The sequence below is a fragment of the Pleurodeles waltl genome, chromosome 12, assembly GCF_031143425.1.
Source record: "Pleurodeles waltl isolate 20211129_DDA chromosome 12, aPleWal1.hap1.20221129, whole genome shotgun sequence".
In the NCBI taxonomy this organism is placed as follows: domain Eukaryota; kingdom Metazoa; phylum Chordata; class Amphibia; order Caudata; family Salamandridae; genus Pleurodeles; species Pleurodeles waltl.
In genome coordinates this window covers 682,999,001-683,023,751 of record NC_090451.1, presented here as the reverse complement: position 1 = coordinate 683,023,751, position 24,751 = coordinate 682,999,001, and the positions used below count along the sequence as shown (strand labels likewise).

Below are 24,751 nucleotides of genomic sequence, written 5' to 3'. Positions count from 1 at the left end.
TGCAGTGTGCAAACAGGCGTTGGGTTTTAGATAGGAGGTAATGGAGGGACTCAGGGGTCACTTTAGCGATGCAGGCACAGGGGGAGCTCCTCGGTGTAGCCACCACCTGGGCTAGGCAGAGGGTCGCCTGGGGGTCGCTCCAGCACTGGAGTTCGGTTCCTTCAGGTCCTGTGCGCTGCGGGTGCAGTGTGGGTTCCAGGCGTCGGGTCCCTTGTTACAGGCAGTCGCGATCAGGGGGTAGCCTCTGGATTTCCTCTGCAGGCGTCGCTGTGGGGGCTCAGGGGGGTCGTCTCTGGCTACTCACTGGCTCGCAGTCGCCGGGGAGTCCTCCCTGTAGTGTTGGTTTTCCACAGGTTGAGCAGGGGGCATCCGGTGCAGAGTGGAAAGTCTCACGCTTCCGGCGGGAAACGTGAAGTCTTTAAAGTTGTTTCTTTGTTGCAAGAAAGTTGCAGGTTGTTGAACAGGGCAGCTGTTCAAGGGAGTTTCTTGGTCCCTGTTGGATGCGTTGCTGTTGCAGTTTTCTTCGAAGTTGGGAGACAGGCCGGTAGGGCTGGGGCCAAAGCAGTTGTCGTCTCAGTCTTCACTTCAGGGCTTCAGGTCAGCAGTTCTTCTTCTTGTTAAGGTTTCAGGAATCTGATTTCCTGGGTTCTTGGGTGCCCCTAAATACTAAATTTAGGGGTGTGTTTAGGTCTGGGAGGGCAGTAGCCAATGGCTACTGTCCTTGAGGGTGGCTACACCCTCTTTGTGCCTCCTCCCTGTGGGGAGGGGGGCACATTCCTAATCCTATTGGGGGAATCCTCCAAAACCAAGATGGAGGATTTCTAAAGGCAGGGGTCACCTCAGCTCAGGACATCTTAGGGGCTGTCCTGACTGGTGGGTGACTCCTCCTTGTTTTTCTCATTATCTCCCCTGGACTTGCCGCCAAAAGTGGGGGCTGTGTCTAGGGGGTGGGCATCTCCACTAGCTGGAGTGCCCTGGGGCATTGTAACACGAAGCTTGAACCTTTGAGGCTCACTGCTAGGTGTTACAGTTCCTGCAGGGGGGAGGTGTTAAGCATCACCACCCAGTGCAGGTTTTGTTTCTGGCCTCAGAGAGCACAAAGGCTCTTACCCCAGGGGGTCAGAAACTCATCTCTCAGCAGCAGACTGGCACAGACCAGTCAGTCCTGCACTGAAGGATTGGGTAAAATACAGAAGGCAGCTCTAAGATGCCCTCTGTGTGCATTTTTTTAATAAATCCAAAACTGGCATCAGTGTGGGTTTATTAGTCTGAGAAGTTTGATACCAAACTTCCCAGTATTCAGTGTAGCCATTATGGAGCTGTGGAGTTCGTTTTTGGCAAACTCCCGGACCATATACTTAATATGGCCACACTGTACTTACAAAGTCTAATAATGGACTCAGACACTGTAGGGGCATATTGCTCATGTAGCTATGCCCTCACCTGTGGTATAGTGCACCCTGTCTTAGGGCTGTAAGGCCTGCTGGAGGAGTGACTTACCTATGCCACAGGCAGCATTTTGTGTGCATGGCATCCTGAGGGGGATGCCATGTCGACTTTTCCTTTTTCTCCCCACCAACACACACAATCTGCAATGGCAGTGTGCATGTGTTAGGTGAGGGGTCCCTTAGGGTGGCACAATATATGCTGCAGCCCTTAGGGACCTTCCCTGGTCACAGGGCCCTTGGTACCACTGGTACCTTTTACAAGGGACTTATCTGTGTGCCAGGGGTGTGCCAATTGTGGGAACAATGGTACATTTTTGGGAGAAGATCACTGGTGCTGGGGCCTGGTTAGCAGGGTCCCAGCACACTTCTCATTCAAGTCAACATCAGTATCAGGCAAAAAGTGGGGGGGTAACTGCAACAGGGAGCCATTTCCTTACACCCTCGCTCCGTATAAAGTTAATAATAGGAATGGCCCTTACCGACTTCCTTGCTCCTTCTTTAAAATCATGGAGGAAGCCTTCAGATTGCGAGGCAGATGTTGGTAGGTGGAAGCGTGCAGCAGGCTTATTCATTAAATTGTGAAAACCACCTATATCCTCCAGTGGAGAATCTGAAGGGCGAGGAGGCGTTGGAGAAGGAGTGGTGGCTAAGTAGTCATCCCATTCCTCAGTAGGATGCTGTGGCGTTGATATCTCCCCTTCTTCCTCCTCTTCCCCTGATGTCGAAACTTCATCTCCAGGGGAAGTAGCTAACACAGAATGAGGAGTCATCCTAGGAGTAGCTGGAGGTGGAGGTAACGCTCCTTGGTGTAACAGGAGACGTTGGCGGTGGTGGTTGATCTTCTGCTGTAACTGGGAACCTCCTCCTATAATCCTGCAACACTGACTGTAAGTCCTGGATCAAGGAGGCAGGCATCTGGACAGAATCTCTTGGTTGAGGCGGTTGATAATAGCGCTCCTGATGAGAGTAATAAGGTTGATATTGATCATACTCATCATCCTCATCCTCTTCCTGGTATTTGACATGCAACTGGGATGGGCTGTGTGCATCTCCAAATGGACCCTCATCCGATTCCTCCCAGTCCAGCAAATGAGTAGGTAATAAGGTTGACACCCTACTTGGTGAAGTGTCTGTAGGATAGATCGCCGATCTGGGCAAAGATGTGATCTTAACCATGGCTCGAAGATCAGAAGACCCAGAAGCGGTAGGAATGGCCTCTATTTGGCTCAAAGGCACCATTGGTATGGTCGATGGTGTCAACGACGATGGGCCTGTCGACGGCACTGTTATAACCGATGATCCTTCCATCAATGATAGTCTCGTCGACGATGGTGTTGACGACAGTGGTCTCATCAATGGTGGTCTCGTCGACGGTGTCCTTGTCGACGGTGATAGAGCCGTCGAAGCTCTCGTCGGTGGTGTTGCAGTCGACGGGGCTTTTGTAGATGATGTCATCAACGAGGATGGTCTCGTCGACGAAGGCGTCGACGTTGTCAGCGACGCACTTTTTTCTGGAATCCTCGTCGACGGAGGTTTAATAGAAGAAATAGGAGCCTTTACCACCGACGTCAAGGTAGTCGTCGCCGACGATGGTCTCGTCGACTAGGTGGTGAAGACGGTAGATGTGAACACCGTCGTCATCGTCACGGTCGTCGACGGTGGTGTCGTCATCGACTTAATTTTGATGGAGACTTTTCTAGAGGTAGGAGGCTCAGAGGAAGGAGAACGGTGGGACAACTCCTTCTTTTGATGAGGAGAGGATGGCTCAGAAGAAATTGATCCCTATAAGCCTTTTGCACCTTATCTATGATGTAATTTCTGCTGCTTTCTTTTTTTTTTTCACCTGGCCCAGGTCCTCAGATTTGGACCTTATGTGTGGCCTTTCTGATCCACTCTCCTCGCCTGAAGTACAGGATTTTGCCTGTAACCATGTCAGAAGTCTACCCTCATGGTCTCTGAGGGTCTTTGTGGAAAAAGTACGGGAAAATCTTGCAGTCCTTCACCTGGTGTTGTGGGTATAGGCAGTATAAGCAGTCTTTATGTGGATCATCCACATGGAGCCTTTTCTTGCCACAGGTCTGGCAAGGGCGGAAAAGGCCTTTTCTAGAAGAATCTGACATCCTTGGAGTTTCCTTGAGAGAAAAATACTTCTGAAGAAGCAGAAAACTGAGCAGAGCTCAGGGAGACTTCCTTCACACGACATGCGGTAGAAAATCTGAGGGAAAGAGCTTCTCTGGAGAGTGTTCTAGAGGGTGCTGGGGCCTGATTGGCCAGCAGCCAGGTTTGGGTCCTTTCACAAAAGGACTTAGATATGCTATATGAGTGAATTGTGTTACCATTATAGCCTATAGAAAAATATTTTTTATTTGTTAATTATTGCTTTTTTATGTACTGTGGGACTCCCACTTCGACAACGGGGATGATTCAAGCATGTGAATTTATGAAAGATCCAATACTGGATAACATATCATGACCATTTTAAAAGCCTGATCGCTTATGTCCTCAACGTCAGACGTATTTATGAAATACCAATATATTCCCACACAACACTAAACCACAATTGTACATTTCAATTCAATGTCACTACACTTAATCACACATGTATACAAACTCTTCCACACAAACCAACATATTAGCTTTGCATTTCATTCACATATAAGCCTTTCTGAAGCAACGTTGAAGTTCAGAAATATGGCTAAGGTAGTACCTGAACATGTGAATTTCTTTGTATGTTTTGTGTTATAAACATTACTAATACCCCATCAACTTAAATCTCCATTATCTTTTGCTTTAGCAGGAACGTTCATACCTTTTTAAAGATGTTTGACATTTATACTGAATGAAAAACTAACTAACTTGTAATCCTAGTTCACCAGGGGTATTCCCTCTAAATTAATGACAGTTTGAATATCCTAGCACATGTGAATGATCTCGGAACACAAATTTAAAGATCATTTTTCAGGTTTCTCAGCCTAATCAATACAACAGGCACAAAACAGCAAGATTTACTAAGTTTCATGCTATTAGCCAAAATGGTATAAACAGAAGCACATTTGGCTGAGAAACAGTGCTTTAAATGCTTAAGTAACTTAAAATAAAAGAGGAAATGCTGTTCCAATATAAAGGATACACATGGTACAATTCAACGCTAGCCCTCTCGGAACCTAAGTAGTCTGAACTAGCCCATTCCACTATGTGAGGAAGATCCTGACCATGGACCACCAACATGCCTTTTGAAATGAATTTCACTGTGAGGTGAGATCAGAGAGGAGAAGGAAGGTGTACTAGATTTAGGAATATGTGTAAGGAATTCTGGGCACTATTATTAGATTACAATGTAAAAAGCCAAGTAATGCGATGAGTTTAACTGAAAGGTGCCAAACTATGCTTCAGATTCAGATTTGTTGGTTTTGTCTAATTTAATGAAAATAACAGTATCCAAGAGTCCAAGTCATGTATAAATCTTTGTGCTCACTGAGAAATTATTCACAAACAAATAGCGATGATTGCCCGTGTACCCAGAATAGGAGATTGCCAGCCAAACAGCAACAAACACCACACTGAAAACAGTGCAGAAACCCGGCACAGACAAAGCTCACCCCATAGCAGTTCTAACTCTCACACATACCACCAACACACACACGTCCCAAGTTAGGATGAGGTCTACATTCAGAGGCATTTCAATGCTCATAAGCATCAAACTGATGTGGGGAAAGTCCTCACCCTGGCAGGCAGAAATCTATGTCTCTGGCCGCACATATAGTTTGCAAGTTATTTTTAATGCATAAATCAAACAAACAAATGTTTGAGAACATCTAACTTAATTCAATAACAAATTTAGGGATAGGCAAAGAGGCTCAACCTCGTGAGCCCAACTGTCATACCTCCCGTATACATTTACTGGCTATAACTCCAATGTTGGAGGCAAAGCCCTTGCAATAATAAAAGAAAACAACGGCCCCTTAATAGGGAAGTCTATACCTCGACTTCCTCAGTAATGATCAACAACCATTCAATGATTGGTCTTTATGCAAGGAAGAACTATTTTATTCAGTTAATTTATAGTCAAAAGGAAAAGCCTAAAGCTTTTTCACTTAAAGGCTTTTAAAGATAAATTAGTGCTCCCAACGACACAAGGGCGCAGCTAAAGTGAAAATATTGATTATAAAGGTGTGCATGTACTATACAATATATATACGTCATTAGTGGCTGATAAGGATGTTGAGGTTTACACTTCCCCCTTAAGGAACCATTGTTTTCTTTTATTATTGTATTACCCAGGTCCCAGGACTACTAGGTTGCCCCTTGTTCTTTAAACTTGCCTTTGCAGGCATAATTCTCACATTCACCAGAGACATATAGGGCACAAAGTGACATTGTTTTGGAAAACCAAACATACTGCTATTTTCACTAAACAACATAAGACACTGAACGGAAGTGAGAACCTGTAGAACTTGGCGGACTTTCATTAAGCAGTTTTGGAGTTGACTGCAAACGTAAGTTATCTGAAAACTTTTCTGTGTTAAATGTGAAAGAGTCATGTGCTTGTACTTCTCTTCTAATTTTGATCCCACTGATCAAGCTGTATCAAGTTTTGCACCCTGAAAGTTAAAAATGAAACACCATTTCCTCAAAGTTGGTGCAAATTGGTGAAGGAGGTCATAACTATTTGGAGTAAATGATGGGATTCGATATGGAATGATGCGTCTCTGTAGTTAAGGCTGACACCTCACTCCAAAAGAAATCCCATTTTTGTATTTTATATTCAGTGGCAGGTTCGCCTTAAACATGTTCCTAACCTATTCTGTTTTCTTCTTGAGAGGCAATCAGATATCTGATGTACATCAGAAGCCCAGGGCGATACTCCCGGGGGACTCAAATTGGAAGTAGAGTTTTGTAATATGTTATCCTTAAGTCTTATACCCTTTATGCATGATTAGTCAGGGGTTAAGCAAGGCTGTCAAAACCATGCTTTTCAACTTCCGAGATTTATGCCTCATCTTCATTTTTTGTATACAGGTTTCTCTTCATCTTCTCTTCCACAAAATGGGCTTTCTCTTACTGGTAAATTCATCTTGACATGGACTACTGTGATCGACAGGCAGAGATGTTTCCATTTACATTCACCCCACCTCCACACAATGATAATTTAGACAGAATTTAAAGGCACAGTGGTGTTCTCAAGCACTGGTTCTCACCGTGGCTCATCGGACACACACTACAGGTTTTCTCACTGAAATGAAATGTAGGTTTTAAAATGTCATAGCCAAGGGGAGCACCAGGAGGCAGCCCTGTGGGTCAACAAAGTAGGCCACATCGTCCAGAGTGCAGTAGAGTTTTTGGCTGGTTGAGCTCCCTCACTCAGTTCAGACATAGCTAATATCTGTTTAGTATAGCTCAGTCACCCTCACATTAGGGCAATGCACGCTCACTAGCAGTAGACATCTCCTGAAACCGCTGCGTGACCAGCAGTGACTGACCCTTCCACAGGATTCATGCCAGGCAATTAAGTTCCCCTGAGACTTAGCACCTGCATAAAGATATTAAAGTCAACCCAGTTGTCTTTCTCTACTCTGAAAAAGCCAGAAAAGTTTTCAAGTGTTAGAGTAAGAAGTGATCAACAGCTCCCCACACTTGAAAGACATAATTCTAATAGAGGTCCTGAATTTTTCATCGCATTGCAAAACATTTCTACCCAGCTACAAAGCACTCTCTGTGTTGACCAGATTGAGCTGATTTCTTTACACCACTTTTCCTAATACTATTAGCAAATGTTTGTGATAAATATCCCTGATTCCAGACCATATTTTTGCTCCTCCACTCTGCCCATACCTCACAGTGACATTCGTTTCAAAAGACAGGGTGGTGATCTATTATCAGCATGCCATAGTGTTTAAGGTCACTGAATGGGTGGGTCTCGCTGCAATAAATGATCAAATTGCCTTAGCTCAACCACAGTGGCCTAATGTTTGTTTCTGAGCAGCAGCATCACAATGTTTCAGGGAATCACCCTGTGACAGCTTTATAAGGCAGCATGCCCCCATGACTTGGGTGCCTAAGACAGGCCAAGAATGCCTAAAGGGACATCTAGCCAGTAATGCTCCCAAAGTATGCACACAGAGACCAACTCAGTTAATGAATACAGCAGATGCTGCACATCAAACAGTGTTACATACTGTGGTATGGAAATTGTGAAAGACTGCAAAACTGTAATCCAAACCTCCATAGTGCCAGTAATCCCTAATAAAAGCCCAAGCACTTTTACCATTAGCACCATCAGGTAATGGTACAGGTCACTTACTTTCCAACCGCTGCACCAGTTCTTTGTCTTGAATGGCCTTTTCAGGTTGAATGTTCATTGCTTCAATGGGAATGTAGAGGACAGTGTGACTCTGCAGTTTGTGACGTGTGTCTGGAAGAGGCAAAAGCAAATCAGAGAAAGATTCTGGGTTTTTTGGGAGCACAACAGGAAAATGTGAACAGCTCCATTTGTTGTGTGGGATGTGCCTGATAAAGGATCATCCACATGCAAATAGCTGTTCCACAAAGGTGCAGAATTGCTAGAAAAGTACACAATTGTTGGGCTACAATGAAGGCGAACCACATAGATCAAAGTGTGTTTCAGGGAGGTTAGCCGATATTTGTGTTATATCCTGTATGCCAAGGAAGTGATTGCTCCTTCTGTACTCCTCTCAAAGTCTCTAATTATGGTCTGTCTCTCAAGGCTTGTTCCTGACTCTGAGTTAGCCAAGGTAAGGAGACTACTATAACAATCTGAAAGCAAATAGTAGTGCCTGGTGTTAGTGACTTCTAGGGAGGCATGGCTACTGTACTCATTCCTCACCACTTCAGTCCTTAGCCAGGCCAACAGCAACTTAAATAACAGTTTGACAACAGATGATCAAAAAAACATATGAAGTACTTAATGCCTCAGTATGCTATCGCAGTTCTGTGGTGTCCTGAGACATCTCAATATAAAGGTACTCAAATGTGTCTGGGGCCTATTGCAATGTCAGAGCTACTTTGGAGCTCAGCTTAAGTTTACTTAACTTGAATCATATACAATAATTTGAAATTGATGAAAAGACCACTTGTGATGTTAAAGTCCTCTATCTTTTTGACCATAAGTGTTATGTGAAGAGCGCTTATCCACATCAATACATGTCGTTGTCAAGTCCACAGTCCCTTTACCTGACTCACTAACCATTTTTCTGTCTCACTGTCAAATGGTCTATTGAAAGAACATGCAATGAAATGGAGAACAATAACCTGTCTTGTAGCCCTTAAATGCCCCCTCCTCCAAGACTATCAATTACAGGTGCTGTGGGTCTTTTTGGTGTCAAGGCTTTGTGTTGCCCATCTACCCTGTCTTTAATCAAGGCACGGAGTGGAAATACCCACAGCAAGGTCGCTGCTGCTCCGCATACTCCCCTCTGTGCTCTTCACCACCATGACCCCGCCCCTTTAAAAATAAAACGATAATAAACATAATCTATTATCGTTTTATTTTTAAAGATTTGTAGCTGCTGCTGCCGCAGAGCCAGGGTCGACGCTCCTCTACAATAGCGGACAAGCCTCCCCTGGCCACTTATAATAATCACACTGTTGATACTTTTACATAATAGTAAAGCCTGCCTGACCAGAATAGTATGTTCGGCATCATGTATCTGATAGGCATTTTTAAAACAGTAACAGAACCTAACTGCAACGTTTAAATAAGTGTAGACACCCATTCTGGGGGTGGTGGCAGCATTACAAAGATTGAAGACCTCTGATATATAGTGATCATAGCATCCCCATCTTTGCTGCTCTGAAAAGACTGTAGTAATGGCCTTTCATAGAGGATCCCTGCAGACAGCGCTTCATTATACATATCTAATATCACTGTATAAGTATGTCTTAGTATGCAACATAAAGTCTACAAGACGCTCTAGCTGTATTTAGCATTTCAATTTCTCCCTTTATTTTGAGATGGAAATTAGTTATTCTACTTCCGCAACTGTGTGTGCAGACAAACCAAATCCATCACGCAAACATAGTTGAGAACATGCTCAGGATCCACCAGAGATTAAGAGATTGTGAGACAGGACTGCTCATAGGTTGAATGCATGCAGTGACAATTTTTAGTTTGATCAACTGGGGTATTAATTTGTTTTTCTTGTTATCTGTGATGAGGTTAGTTTTCTGCTCTTTCTAAAAGGGCTAGAACAAAGACCTCAGGTTGACGGCTCATATAAGGGTTAAATCATATTGTTTACATGATTGCTTGCAGTATGCTTTCATATTTATTTATTTTTAAATTATGAATATTCTCTTTCTCACTTGTCCTTCGCTTCTGAAGCATGCTAAAAATTGAGACTTCAATTTCATCCATTCCTATCAGTTCTGCGTCATTCTCCTATCTCTTAGAATCACAGGTATTGACGGACCCCCTGCTGTATATGTTAATTAACTACTATATAGTTTCTTACACGTTTTAACTCAAGTAATTCCTTTAGCGCATATCTTAGTTTAGAATATGAAACAATGTCAAGCAGAACCAAATGTACTTCATATTTCTGGCTTATTTTAAAATATCATCTATGGTATGCTGTCCATATGGTTCTTTATTCTGGAACGTTTTGTGAGTGGTGAGATCCCAGCAGGGGATTTATTTGATTTACAATAAAGGTAGGTTAGATTCTGTTGAACATCCTCCAACACACACTTTGCACTGTAAGTGAGCGTGGGAAACGGTTACATTAGCTATCCAATGAGACCGATCTGTCTCAGCCTCCAAACTCTAATTTCAACCAAGATATTAACTACGGTGGGAGGGAAACAGCTCAGACTGCCCTATACAACACCGAGCAGTTTGGAGAATAACGAGCAAGCCTAAGTAAGGTACACAACAGGAATGAAGCGGTTGACAAGATGGCCTGTACATGAAAGTGGATGCTGGGGTTCTATTGTTGCTGTTGTGGTAAAGAATAACAATCACAGTGAAATTACCAGTGAGAGATGCAAGAAAGCGATGCAGCTGAGCAGAGAAGTGGTTCTTTATGCTCTCTGGCCAAGAGCTGATGCTGAAGAAGTGTGGGGCATAGATCCCATTCATGAGCCGCAGCAAGGCCTCAATGTATCCTCCACGTACGGAGCCAAATTGTAGATTGTCTTCCAATGTTTCCGGCCTAAGCTTGGCATTTTCTTTGCGGATAAAAAACATAATTTGATCCACACTCTGTCAAAAGACAAGAAAAAAACAAAACCTAAGTCAAAGAATAGCCACTTAACATTATGGGGTTTCTCCTCCTAACAACAGTATACGTTAAATTACAAAAAGAAGACTTTACAACGAATATTCCCACTGATGTTTTATGTTATAATGGTGAAGAACGAATGCACACTGAATTCAGAAAACGTTTAGCTAAACTGTGGCAAGTAGACACTCCTGATAGGTAAGCATTAAGTTTCATTGTAAAGTAGTCCGATCAGTACACAAGGACAGACAGAGATGCAGCTGAGCAACGAAAGGCTGAAGACAGGAGCTACTTGCTTAGTCTGGGATTGAGAAGAAGGGAAACAAAACACTTTTAAGTATGTTGGTTGAAAGAGAAATAGGAAGGCTGGAAATGTGAGGCTTGAAGAAGTTACATATTTATCTATAATTCCGGCAGAATTTGCTGTAGGCCTGCGGCAGGGGCCAGGTGGACACTGGGGAGAGAGGAAAGAACTCTTATGCTGGTAATTGTTTTCATAATGCAAAGAGGGAAGTTGTTGATGATGTCACTGAAAGGAACTTTTCAATGTCACAGTGCAGAACGCTGTTGCAACAATATTTTGTAATATTTGTGCCATGAAACACGAGCAGATTACCTTACCTGGAGAGGATTGGATGAGGATAGGTGAATGGTGACCAATTTAGAGAAGGAAAAGTTCTGTCAGAGCTTGCAAAAGTTAAGGTGAGTAATGCCAATATCGCCAATTGTGATGAAGTGACCGTATGAAACTAAAGGAGCTCAGGAAAGTGTTTCTGTCATAGCCAATAACAGTTTTCAGTGATTCACAAGAAATAGTCAAACAACTTGAAAGGTGTGTCAGTATCCTAAAAGAACAAGTTACATACCTTCGGTAACGAGGTATCTGGTAGAGACTCTATCTAGCTGCAGATTCCTTACCTTAGAATTCCCTGGCGTCAGCTTCGAATCCAGAATTTTTTCTGAGCAGTACCCTGCGCGGGCCGTCGTCGTTCGGATCCATGTGCGTCGACCAGCTCCGAGTGCGTGGTCAGCGTCGTTGGAGCCATCTATGACGTCACAGTTGTCTATATAGACGCCGTCTCGGCGCGCGTACGTCAGTTCTTTTCCCACAACTTTCCACGCCAGAAGCGCAAAGTCATGGAAGAACCAACAGTTATGGATTTTATCTCTTTGTTTGACTGTTTGAAGTAAAAATTCTTACATGCCTTTGAGAAAGGCAAAAATGCCAAAATCTTTTATATTTATATATATATATATCTGTATAAAAAATATCCGCAGAGTGGGGAGGCTTGGGTGGGTGTAAGGAATCTGCAGCTAGATAGAGTCTCTACCAGATACCTCGTTACCGAAGGTAAGTAACTTGCTCATCTGATAGAGGCTTCTAGCTGCAGCTTCCTTACCTTAGAATAGATACCCAAGCTATAACCCCTGGCAGTGGGTCTGAAGGAGATTTTTATATCAGGAAGTACTGTAAGACAGAACGGGCAAAATGCCCCTCTCTTCCCACCTGGCTATCCAGGCAGTAGTGTTTTGCAAATGTATGCAAGGAAGCCTATGTCCCAGCCTGACAGATGTCCACCACAGGTACCCCACGTGCTAACGCAGTGGTAGCAGCCTTCCCCCTAGTAGAATGAGCTCTCAAGCCCTCAGGAGGCTGGTTCTTTGCCAAAGCGTAGCAGATCTTTATACAGAGAATGACCCAGCGTGAAATGGATCGTTTCTGTACTGCCCGACCCTTCTTTGCACCAACGTACCCCACAAAGAGTTGGTCGTCCACCTGGAACTCTTTAGTGCGGTCAAGACAGAACGATAATGCTCTTTCTGGGTCCAGCCGATGGAGACGCTCCTCTTCCTTAGAGGGATGCGGAGGTGCAAAGAAGGTGGGCAAGGTGATACTTTGACCCAGATGGAAAGGGGTCACCACCTTGGGGAGGAAAGAAGCACGAGTTCTGAGAACCACTTTTTCAGGAAAGATTGTGAGATGCGGCGGTTTTGATGACAAAGCATGTAGCTCACTCACTCTTCTGGCAGATGTAATTGCCACCAAAAAGGCTGTCTTAATAGTGAGCAGCCGAAGAGGACAGTTATGTAAGGGCTCGAAGGGAGCACACATAAGGAAGGTAAGAACCAGATTAAGGTCCTACTGGGGCATAACAAAAGGAACAGGGAGGAACAAATGCACAAGCCCTTTCAAAAATCTCTGTACTATAGGTGATTTAAACAAAAATGGTTGATCGGGCAACTGAAGAAAGGCCGATAAGGCTGCAAGAAAGCCCTTGAGAGTCCCTAAGGAGGAACACTGCTGGGTTTGAGACAATACAAACAAAAGGATATTAGACAGAGAAGAAGAAAGAGGATCAATAGATCTATCTGTACAATATGAAACAAAATGTTTCCAACGGCAGGCGTAGATCGACTTAGTAGAGGGACGCCTGGCTGCCAGAATGACATCACACACCTCGGGAGGGATGTCATAAACCATCAACCTGAGTTGACAGGTTCGGTTGGAGAACCTTCCCCTGCTGGTGCGACAGAAGATTCTCCCAAAGAGGCAGCCTGACTGGAGGACCGATGCTCATTTTGAGAAGCTCTGGATACCAAACTCTCCGTGCCCAATTCGGAGCCACTAGAATTACCTGTGCCCGGTCGTTCTCGATTTTCTTGAGAACTCTGGGCAGAAGTGGTATAGGCGGAAAGGCGTACAGGAGGCCTGAACTCCACTGGTGATGAAAAGCGTTGCCTAGCGATAGCCCCCTTGGAAACTCCAACACACAAAACTGCTGACATTGCACGTTCTCTACGGAGGCAAACAGATCTAACCAAGGCTCTCCCCACTGCTGAAAGAGTCCTTGCGCCACCTCTGGATGGAGACACCATTCGTGATCCTCTAAGCATTTTTGGCTGAGCTCGTCCGCCCTGGCATTCAGAGAACCTGCCAGGTGTTGAACCACCAGGGTCATGCCCTGATGTTCCAGCCATGTCCAGAGACGTAAAGCCTCTTGACAAAGGGTCCACGACCCCACACCACCCTGCTTGTTGCAGTACCACATTGCAGTAGTGTTGTCCGTGAAAACCTGCACCACCTTCCCTTTCACAACAGGAAGAAATGCTTTTAATGCTAGTTGGATCACCCGAAGCTCCAGCAAGTTGATGTGGAGCCCAGACCTCCACCTCTCCCAGATGGCCACCCCATCCCAGAAGTGACACATCTGTCACTACTGTGAGATCTGGTTGGGGAAGTGAGAGGAGTCTGCCTTTGACCCAATCGCAGTTCACTAACCACCACTGCAGATCCTTTGCAGTCTCCTCCGAGATCTGAACCACGTCGGTAGGATTTCCCTGATACTGTGCCCATTGGAACTTCAGGTCCCACTGCAGAGCCCTCATGCGCCATCTGGCATGCTTGACCAACAGGATGCAGGAAGCTATGAGTCCCAACAGCCTCAGAGTCTGTCTCACCGAGATCCAGGATAGAGGCCGAAACATCAGTATCATAACCTGAATATCCTGGATCTGCTGTTCGGGAGGATAAGCCCGATACTGCACTGTGTCCAGAACAGCTCTGATAAAAGTGAGCTTCTGAGAGGGAGTCAGTTGTGATTTCAGCACATTTATAGTGAACCCCAGCGAATGCAGGAGATCCGCCGTCGTCTGGAGGTGGCGGACGAGAGCCTGGGGTGTAGAAGCCTTCAGCAGCCAATCGTCTAGGTAGGGGAAGACTGAAATCCCTGACCTGTGCAGATGAGCTGCCACCACCGCCATCACCTTTGTGAACACCCGAGGGGCACTGATGAGACCGAAAGGAAGCACAGTAAACTGAAAGTGCTCGTGTCCCACCTTGAACTGCAGGTAACGCCTGTGGACTCGCAAGATAGGAATGTGGAAATACGCATCCTGCAATTCCAACGCTACCATCCAGTCTCCTTGGTCTAGGGCAGACAAAACCTGAGCAAGAGTGAGTATCTTGAATTTCTCCTTCTTGAGGAAGAGATTGACGTCCCTTAAATCCAAGATAGGGCGAAGGCCTTTGTTCTTTTTGGGAATCAGAAAGTAGAGGGAATAACAATCACTGCCTACTTCTGATATCGGGACTCTTTCTATGGCTCCCTTTGCCAAGAGAGCCATAACTTCCTCGCGGAGCAAAACCAGATGGTCCTCCATCAGCCATCCCTTTTTCGGCGGGATAGAGGGAGGGAAAGACTGGAAGGGAGTAGCCCTTCTGTATGATCTGCAGGACCCACTTGTCCGCTGTGATGGAAAGCCAGTGAGGGAGATGAAATTGAATCCTCCCTCCAACTGGATGAACGTGATCCTGCAGAACCACACTTTGAGGGCTTGGGCGCAGTGGAGGGGGGCTGTGTGGTGGCCTACCTCTGGCCAGGCCCTCTGGGTCTGATGGTGCCACAACCACGTCCTCTTCCGGGATATTGTGAAGCCTGAGGACAGTGGCTAAACTGTGGATGGCGTGGTACCACGCCCCTTTCAAAGCCTCAAAAGGGGCGAAAGACAGACTGCTGTCGTACTGGTGCTGAAAGGCCCAAGGATCTGGCCGTAACTCGAGAATCCTTGAACCTCTCAAGCGCGGAGTCTGCCTTTTCGCCAAAAAGGCGGGAGCCATCAAAGGGCATGTCCATCAAGCTGGACTGGACATCCCCTGAGAAACCAGTTGCACGCAGCCAGGCGTGGCGACGTAGGGCCACTGACGATGAAATCGTTCTACCCAGCGAGTCAGTCGTGTCCAAATCACACCTGATCGTAAACTTGGCTGCATCTCTCCCATCCTTGACACCCTGGGTGAGAGTGTTCCGTACGCCCTCCGAGACCTGGGGCAGCACCTGTGCCACTGTATCCCATAAAGTATGGGCATAACGGCCCAATAGGCAAGAGGTGTGTACGGACCTCAGTGCCAGGCTGGTGGAACAAAACATCTTCTTCCCAAGCTGGTCCAGCCTCTTGGATTCCCTATCCGGGGGAGCGGAAGGGAAGGCACCACGGGAAGTAGAGGCTTGGACAACCAAGCTCTCAGGAGTGGGGTGTTGAGTCAGGAAACTAGGGTCGCTCGGAACGGGTCTATGGCGGCGGCCGACCGTCCTATTCACAGGAGCCCCTGTGCTGGGTTTGGCCCATGTACCCAGAAGGACGTCTGTAAGAGCCTCATTGAAGGGCAACATTGGCTCTGATGTTGTCACCCCCCCCCCCCCCGAAGCACTTCTGTCAGGATATTCGTCCTGACTGGCACCGTAGGCAAATCTAGGTCCAAGACCTCAGCTGCCCTACGCACCACCATAGCAAATGAAGCACCCTCCTCCGTAGCCACATTAGGAGGAGAGACCATACCAGTATCTGGAGACGTGTCCAGTCCACTGGCCTCCCCTCGAGCCTCATACCAGTCCTGTTGCAAACCACATTCTAAAGGGTCCTCAGACCCCTCCCATTCCTCTCCTGCGTCTGGCTGATCTAAATAATGCTCAGACAATGATCTGGGCCAAACTGGCTCCGTCGAAGTCGTAAGACATTGTTCCGGCTCCAGATCATCCGGAATAAGGTGGGCACCAGTGGCGGAATCGTCGACGTCGAAACCGGTGCCGAAGGAGGTCGACTGTGTGAGACCAGCGCCGGTCCAGATCAGATATCGGATCCTGGGGTCCCCAACTGCGCCGAGGCCGAAGCCGCCAGCGTCGAATCTGAAGAGGGCACTGCTGACCCCGCAGGGCCCAAAGACCCCTCCACGGGTGCAGCCCGTTCAAAAACGATATGCATGGCCTCGTAAAATTATTTTATCTGAGCGGGGGTCGATCCGGTCCCCGGAAAGGTGGGAAAACGTGGAGTCGGCCCTGGCGACGGCTCCGCAGAACCGCGCTCGGAACGTAGACGGTCCACAGACGCCTCGTCGGCCGACGGGCGTGGCAAAGACGAAGTCCGCTTGGACTTCTTCTTCTTTTGCCTCTTACCGTCAGATGACCTCGAATGCGAGGAGGAGGACTTGGGGCTCCGGGAGCGGTGCCGCGACCTCCTCCTACAGCGGGACCGTGACCACCGGGGAGTCGTGCCAACCAAGGATGAATGCCGGGCTGCAAGAAGCTTGAGGGATCTCTCCCTCAAGGCATTCGGAGCCATGGCCCGACAGTCGGAGCACGAGGTGGAATCGTGGTCCTTCTCCAGGCACCAAAGACAAACACAGTGCGGGTCAGTCACAGACATGGTGCGATGACACACACCACACGGCTTGAACCCTGTCTTTCTCGAAGACATGACTTCAGTCAAAAAAGCCTCGACAAACCATCAAAGAAGGGTAGCTCTTTCCGGAACTGCGCTTTAACCAGCACAGAAGGAAAAGAACTGCTGTGCGCGTGCCGAGACGGCGTCTATATAGATTACCGTGACATCATAGATGGCTCCAACAACGCACGCAGATACGAACGACGCTGCCCGACGGCGCCCGCAGGGAACTGCTCAGAAAAAATTCTGGATTCAAAGCTGACCCAGGGAATTCTAAGGTAAGGAAGCTGCAGCTAGAAGTCTCAATCAGATAGATTTTTTTGAAAAATGTATAACTATACAAGTCAGCCTAATTGAGTTCACTCACAGGGTGGCAACAAGGAGATCGAAACAGAGCAACGATTGTGGTCCATAATGCCCTCAGCACAGACTATGAATGGATACTTAACACTGGGATCTGAGCCTGATATATTTAGCAGGTTGACAGAGTAGCTGAGTGATACATCTCACAGAGTGCTCGCACGCGGGGCTCAATGTGAGGGGAAAAAAGTGTTATGAATTGTAATATTAGACTAAAGATGTAATTGTTATTTGTGAAACGAAAGAGTCTTGTATTGAGTTTTCTTGGGAAGGTTAGCTGTCCTTAAAAGAAAAAAAAGAAAAAAGAAAAAAAATGTAGATCTGTTGAAAATTGCTTTACCATCAATGATATCAGAAAGTTGTCTCAACTGGAGAACACAAGTAAATAATATTATCGAGGAACGCAGTGTGATAGTATATCTGGCAGTGTGGCAAGGACAGACCACCCTGAACCTTGTATCACTGAAGCACAGCCAACTTGACTCAGGAACATTTATTATTCCACAGAAATTTCTGAAACTACTAATCTAGTTCTTTAAAGTAGGATAACTTGATCATAATAGGAAGATTGGCCAATAAAACCAATATCAATTGGAGAATTGTCATTTTGCTCAAAGCGACACAACCGATTAATGCCAAGAGAAGAATAGCCCATCCCTCTAGCAAGCCCTTCACCTTCAAATACGTTGCTTGAAGGTTTAATTGAATTATTTGTGAGTAATCATAGGACACAATAATGCCCAAGTAAGTATCCAAAAGGCCATTGCGGCGAGTATGACTGTTGCACCACATCAGGGTGATCTTTGGGGCAAGAATTAAAAAGCAAAATGTCTGTCTTTGCTTGATTAACACTATATCTCCCAACCCTAGTATATTCCTCGATTCTATTTAGAGTCCTTTGGATATTCACCTGATCAGCTTTTAAATACAGAATAATATGGTCTACAAATAATTTGATTTTTAACATCCCGTGCAAGGGGGTGGGCAATCACCTGGTCTTGCCGTATTTTTGCTGCAAGTGGCTCAAGGAATAGGGCAAAAAGTACAGGAGACATCAGGCATCCCTGATAAGTGCACCAATTGATTTTAACCCTGCCGGCTTTCCTAGAATAACTATATCTTTGGCTTTGACATTGTGATAGAGGTGCCAAAGTATCTGAAGAAACTCATCCGGAAAACCACATTTCCCTAAAATAAAAAACATTACTGTAGGAAGCTGGCTCTGTATATACTGTATCAAAATGAGATATAGGGCCTGATTCTAACTTTGGAGGACGGTGTTAAACCGTCCCAAAAGTGGCGGATATACCACCTACCGTATTACGAGTTCCATAGGATATAATGGACTCGTAATACGGTAGGTGGTATATCCTCCACTTTTGGGACGGTTTAACACCGTCCTCCAAAGTTAGAATCAGGCCCATAGTGTGCACAGAATCCAGGGGTTCCCCAGAGGCAAAAATAGATAATACTAATGCTCTATTTGTGGTAGTGTTGGCGAGCACTTAGGCTTATCAGAGGTTAGAGTTAAGCATTTGTTCTACACACACAAGAAAGAGAAGAAACACACACTCAATGACTTAACTCCAGACCAATAGGATTTTATATAGAAAAATATGTTGTGTTTATTTATTTCTAGAACCACAAGATTCAGCTTGCAGCTAAGTACATAAAATGTAAGGTACTTTGCATAGGTATAATCATAACTTTGAAAGGAATCAACAATGTATGGTTTTCTTTAAAATAGCAAAAAGCTATTTTAAAAATGGACACAGTGCAATTTTCAACAGTTCCCAGGGGAAGAAAAGAATGTACAGTTTTACAGGTAAGTATTCAACTTACAGTTCCTATGTCCCGGGTTTAGGTAGTCCGTCGTTGGGGGTTCAAGTTAACCCCTAACACCCACCACCCACCAGCAGCGACACGGGATTGGTCGGGTGCAGGTGTCAAAGGAGAGCCCAGTTAACGTGGGCTCCTATGGAGATGGGGGATTCTCTGAATCGAGTCAGCCAGCAGGTAAGTACCTGTGACTCAGAGGGCAGACAGGGGGGGTTCAAGAGAGAACTGCAGGGGCCCTAAGTAGGCACCAAACACACACCTTCAGCGGCACCAGGGCAGCCAGGTGCAGGGTTCAAACAGGGCATCGGGTTTCCAATGCAACTGTATGAGGGAACCCCGGGGTCACTTAGAGGCTGAAGGTGAGTGGGTGGTGGGGGGGGGGTGTCAGGCAGGTAGGAGGACCGCCTGCTGGTCTATGCTGCACAGGGGGTCAGGTTCTCCAAGGCCTGGGGGCTGCAGGTGCAGTGGGTCCTTTAGGCATCGGACATCTTCGTCTGGAGCCCGCAGTCAGGGTGGTCCTCTGGATTCTCTCTGCAGGCATCATCGTGGTGGTGTGGAGGGGCCAAACCAGGGTGGGCTCTTGCTCCAAATCACCTCGGGACCCTTTCTTGCTTGGTGGACCACCTGGACATGGGCCGTGGGTGTCGGGTGCACAGGGGTCAAGACTCAAGCATCCGGAGTGAGGTGGGAGTCCTTGGTTTAAAGTTTCCTTTGGACAGAGCCACTGTCCTCGGGAGTTCTTAGTCCTTTGGGGTGCAGGGCAGTCCTCTGGAGTTGTCAGAGGTCGCTGAGCCCGCTGGATGCGTTGCTGTTCTTCTTGCAGGTTCTTTGAAGGAGGAGACAGGCCAGTAGGGCTGGGGCAAAAGCAGTTGTCGTCTTCCTTCTTCTCTGCTGGGGTTTTCAGCTTAGCAGTCTTTCTTCTATTTCTAGGTTGCCAGGAATCTGGTGAGCTGGGTTCTGGGAAGCCCTTAAATCCTAGATTTAGGGGCGTATCAGGGGAGGGGGGGCACATTCCTATCCCTATTGGGCCTTATCCTCCAAAACAAGATGGAGGATTCTGCAGGGAAGGGGCACCTCAACTCTGGACACCTTAGGGCTGATCCTGGCTGAGGTGGGCACTCCTCCCTGTTTTCCCTCATTTTCCCACCGGACTTGTCGCCAAAAGTGGGTCTTTGTCCGGGAGGCGGGCATCTCCACTAGCTGGGGCACTGTAACCCGAGGCTTGAGCCTTTAAGGTTCACCACCAGGTGTTACAGTTCCTGCAGGGGGAGGTGTGAAGCACCTCCACCCAGGACAGGCTTTGTTTCTGACCACAGAGTGCACAAAGGCACTCACCCCATGTGCTAGGAAACTCTTCTGGAAGTGGCAGGCTGGCACAGACCGGTCAGTCCTACACTAGCAGTTGGATTAACATACAGGGGGCATCTCTAAGATGCCTTCTGTGTGCATGTTTCAATAAATCCCACACTGGCATTTGTGTGGGTTTATTGTGCTGAGAAGTTTAATACTAAACTTCCCAGTATTCAGTGAAGCCATTATAGTGCTGTGGAGTTCGTAATCACAAACTCCCAGACTATATACTTAATATGGCTACACTGCACTTACAATGTCTAACAATGGACTTGGACACTGTAGGGGTATATTGCTCATGCAACTATTCCCTCACTTGAGGTATAGTGCACCCTGCCTTAGGGACGTAAGGCCTGTTAGAGGGGTGACTTACCTATGCCACAGGCAGTGGTTTGTGGGCATGGCACCCAAAATAATTGTGGCCCAATGGATGAGAGGACCTCCGGACACATTACCCTTTAGTGTACCTATGAGGAGGATCCCCCCACCCTCCAACGCAATGTGAATCATGCATAACCAATCACCCCAAAACAGCAGAGACATGAAGGCCTATAATCGCACGGTGATGACATTGAGTGCCTTGATGCCCTTCGCCCCCATCAAGCTTTCCCCAGAAAGAACACTGCCTCCCAACATAAAGTTAGGTATGCATAACCCCTGCTCAGAGGTGGAAATCGAAAATGGAAATGGAAAATAAGGACAATAAGGCCAAATGCGACATGGCAATAACCTCACAATACAAACGAGCATTGAAAGTGAAGAAACAAAGTGTGTCGTGAATTGGAAACAAAGAGATGAAGTGCAACATGCATAAACTTATCAATGGATCGAAGAGTACATAAACCTGCCACAATAGTGTGAAAGTGCTAAATGCGTAGCGCGAAAAACTGTTGTGCTATACATTAGAGGGGTTGTAGGCCCATTGTAAAGAGGACCTTAAAACACAACAGCCATTGGCAAGCTCAGGCAAGGGATCCCCCTCACCTCCCAACAGAAAGTGAAATATACGTAGCAGCTGATCTATTCCCCAGAACACAAAGAGGCATTAAAGCCTATTAAGTCTAAAGTGCAATATGCATAGCAGCAACTCAGTTGTGAAAATGGGGAATAAGGACATTGAAGCAATGTGAGGCATATCATAACTACTTGTAGGCAATTTTTTACTTGATTATTCTAAATGTTTTTAATGTTTTACTTGACAATTTTTTACTGCTGCCTGTGTTAGCGTGTGCAACTTTGTTTTGGACTTAAGAATTTTTCTCTGGGAGCGCCGGAGCCCGCGTTCTGAGGCTACCGGCTGCTCCGTTTTTCCTATCTTCTGGGCTGGGACACCTAAGACCGCCATTTTTGTGAGCGGTCTAGCTGCTCAGTTCTTTGAGCTGGGCCGGGTCGCCCCGCACGGCTGTATTTAATGCCGGACGGACGCCCTGAAGTGCCCAGAGCCCAGAGGTGCTGCCTTTTCCACTTCCAACAGGTTAGTCTACACTTCTCTGCAGCTACAGGCACTCAGAAATACTGGACCATGTCCATCCTCCTATAGTATTGCTGGGCCCCTCGCTCCCCTCCCATGCTCAAATTGCTCATGGACTGCCTTGCCATCTACACTTTCTGACGCCCCCTCTTTTCAATCTGGCAGAATGCTGCTGCCTAACTGCTGCTCCTTACCAGCTCACTCTCTACACATTTATACTCTTCTAGAAGAACTCTTACCTGATGCCCTGTTTCTTACTGAAACTTGGTTGGACGATGATTCCACAGTGGATATCTGTAACTCTTTGCCTTCTACATATTCTATGCTACATTTGGATAGACCCGTTATGAGAGGTGGGGGCATAGCCATCATTCATAAAAAAACCATTAAGTGTGCTATTTCTCCCTCTGATATCCCTGACTGTGAGAGCTTGTTGTTCTCACTATACCTGTCCTCTACCTTTACTTTTTCTGGAATCTTGCTTTACCGGCCTCCGGGATCTGGTACCTGCTTTCTGGATGCTTTACCTGAGGTTGCAGCCAGCCATATTTGTAAATTCTCCAACCTAACTATTTTGGGAAACCTTATTATCCATTTTGATAATGTAGATTGTCCCTCTGCTAAATTGTTATTAACCTCTCTCTCTGCACTTAAGTTAACCCAACACGTAACTGGCCCCATTCTTCTTAAAGGCCATACCTTGGAACTTATTTTCAGTAATGTTGCTGACCTCATTGCTGCACCCCCTCTGCCGCTAGTATGGACTAATCACTCCCTTCTATCTTTTACTTTCCCCTACGATGCTGTGCAGGATTTGCCTCCCAGTCCTTTAACGACTGGACGTATTTGGTCAAAGTTGGTCCCTGATGAGTGGCGTAATGCCCTCCGGGCCCTCCTTATGACCAACAATCTCCTCGCTCTAGAATCCGCAGATTAATTTGACAAATGGGTTTCTTCTTCCCTGGATGCCATTCTGCCGGTCAAACCCAGAGCGAAAAAATCATCTCACAAGCCCAAACCTTGGTTTTCCCCTTCCCTTCTTGAATTGAGGAAGAATTGCAAAAAGTTAGAAAGGTTATGCGAAAGAACTACAGTCTCCCTGCTAGAGAAATTTATAGACAATCTATTAGATTATACCACCATAATATTAAAATTGCCCAGTCCCCTTATTATGGTGCTAAACTAGAGAATTCCTCCTGTCCTCAGAAATAAATTTTTCACATTTTTAAAGAGCACACCACAACTCCCATGCCTGCCTCTACGACAGAGGCCTCTATCAATCACAGTAACCTACTGGCACTACATTTTCAGGATAAAGTTACCAACATATATTCCGGGTTCCCCTTTTCTTCTCAGGAGTCCCCAGATGGTCAGGTCCTGGGTCCCCTTTCTGCAGGGATGGATAAGTTACTTACCTGTAAATCCTAGTTCTCTTCCAGGGGTATCCTCATCAAAGTCATAAACATTGAATATTCCCGCCCCCGTGCGGGGACCCCGGAGCATATATAAAATACACACATATAATACATGTGTAACAAACAGTCATGCAGGCTATCATGTTAAAAACAGGCAAAAATGCTTTATTTCTATGAAGTTTTTTATTTATTTTTTTATTTTATATAATAAAGACTACAATAGAGCATAAATATCTACCCAAGCTCCTAAAACTAGGCTTAGGGAAGTAAGCAGCAGCAAACTCTAGAGAAAAAATAGAAAAAACTGCATTGAAAAACAATGAAGCATTCTTACCCAATAGGCTGCATGCAGGTTAACACAGGAGAACCATAACAACTTTGGCACCGTGCCTTTAAGACCCTGAGCACCTCCAGTATCCCACCATGCCTCAGGGGTGAAAGAAAGGTGACAGTTGGTTCACAGTTAGGTCAGTTCTTTTTACGGTGACAATATGCATAACTGATTCAAAATACAGTCTGTCCTGCACTTCTAGGAGACGTGCGTCCGGGGAGGAGGGTGGGTTGTTTATGACTTTGATGAGGATACCCCTGGAAGAGAAGGATAAGTTACTTACCTGTAAATCCTAGTTCTCTTCCAGGGGTATCCTCATCAAAGTCATAAACATTGAATATTCCCGCCCTTGTGCGGGGACCCCGGAGCATATATAAAATATACACATTATACATGTGCAACAAACAGTCATGCAGGCTATCATGTTAAAAACAGGCTAAAATGCTTTATTTCTATGAAGTCTTTATTTTTTTATTTTTTATATTTTTTTATATTAAAGACTACAATAGAGCATAAATATGTACCCAAGCTCCTAAAACTAGGCTTAGGGAAGTAAGCAGCAGCAAACTCTAGAGAAAAAATAGAAAAAACTGCATTGAAAAACAATGAAGCATTCTTAGCCAATAGGCTGCATGCAGGTTAACACAGGAGAACCATAAAAACTTTGGCACCGTGCCTTTAAGACCCTGAGCACCTCCAGTATCCCACCATGCCTCAGGGGTGAAGGAAAGGTGACAGTTGGTTCACAGTTAGGTCAGTTCTTTTTACGGTGACAATTTGTATAACTGATTCCAAACACAGTTTGTCCTGCACTTCTAGGAGACGTGCGTCCGGGGAGGAGGGTGGGTTGTTTATGACTTTGATGAGGATACCCCTGGAAGAGAACTAGGATTTACAGGTAAGTAACTTATCCTTCTCTTCCAGGGGATCCTCATCAATAGTCATAAACATTGAATAGATTAGCAAGCCCATCCCTAAACCCAGCGGACTGTCCGATAGAAGTGCAGGAATAGATATGTCTTACGCAAATAGATTTCTTAGAGAGGCCTGCCCCACTTGGGCATCCGCTCTTGCATCTG

General features: G+C 45.9%; 1 protein-coding gene across 1 annotated transcript in view; it reads right to left on the bottom strand.

Moving 5' to 3' along the window:
• The window catches only part of DNAH2 (dynein axonemal heavy chain 2), a 1,666,550-nt gene that overhangs the window by 1,533,082 nt on the left and 108,717 nt on the right, over positions 1 to 24,751 (bottom strand). Inside the window, exons 5-6 of the mRNA XM_069218683.1 lie at positions 10,440 to 10,668; positions 7,750 to 7,860 (exon numbers count right to left, since the gene is read on the bottom strand). Coding sequence (XP_069074784.1) covers positions 7,750 to 7,860; positions 10,440 to 10,668 — 340 coding nt within the window. The remainder of the gene's footprint in view (positions 1 to 7,749; positions 7,861 to 10,439; positions 10,669 to 24,751) is intronic.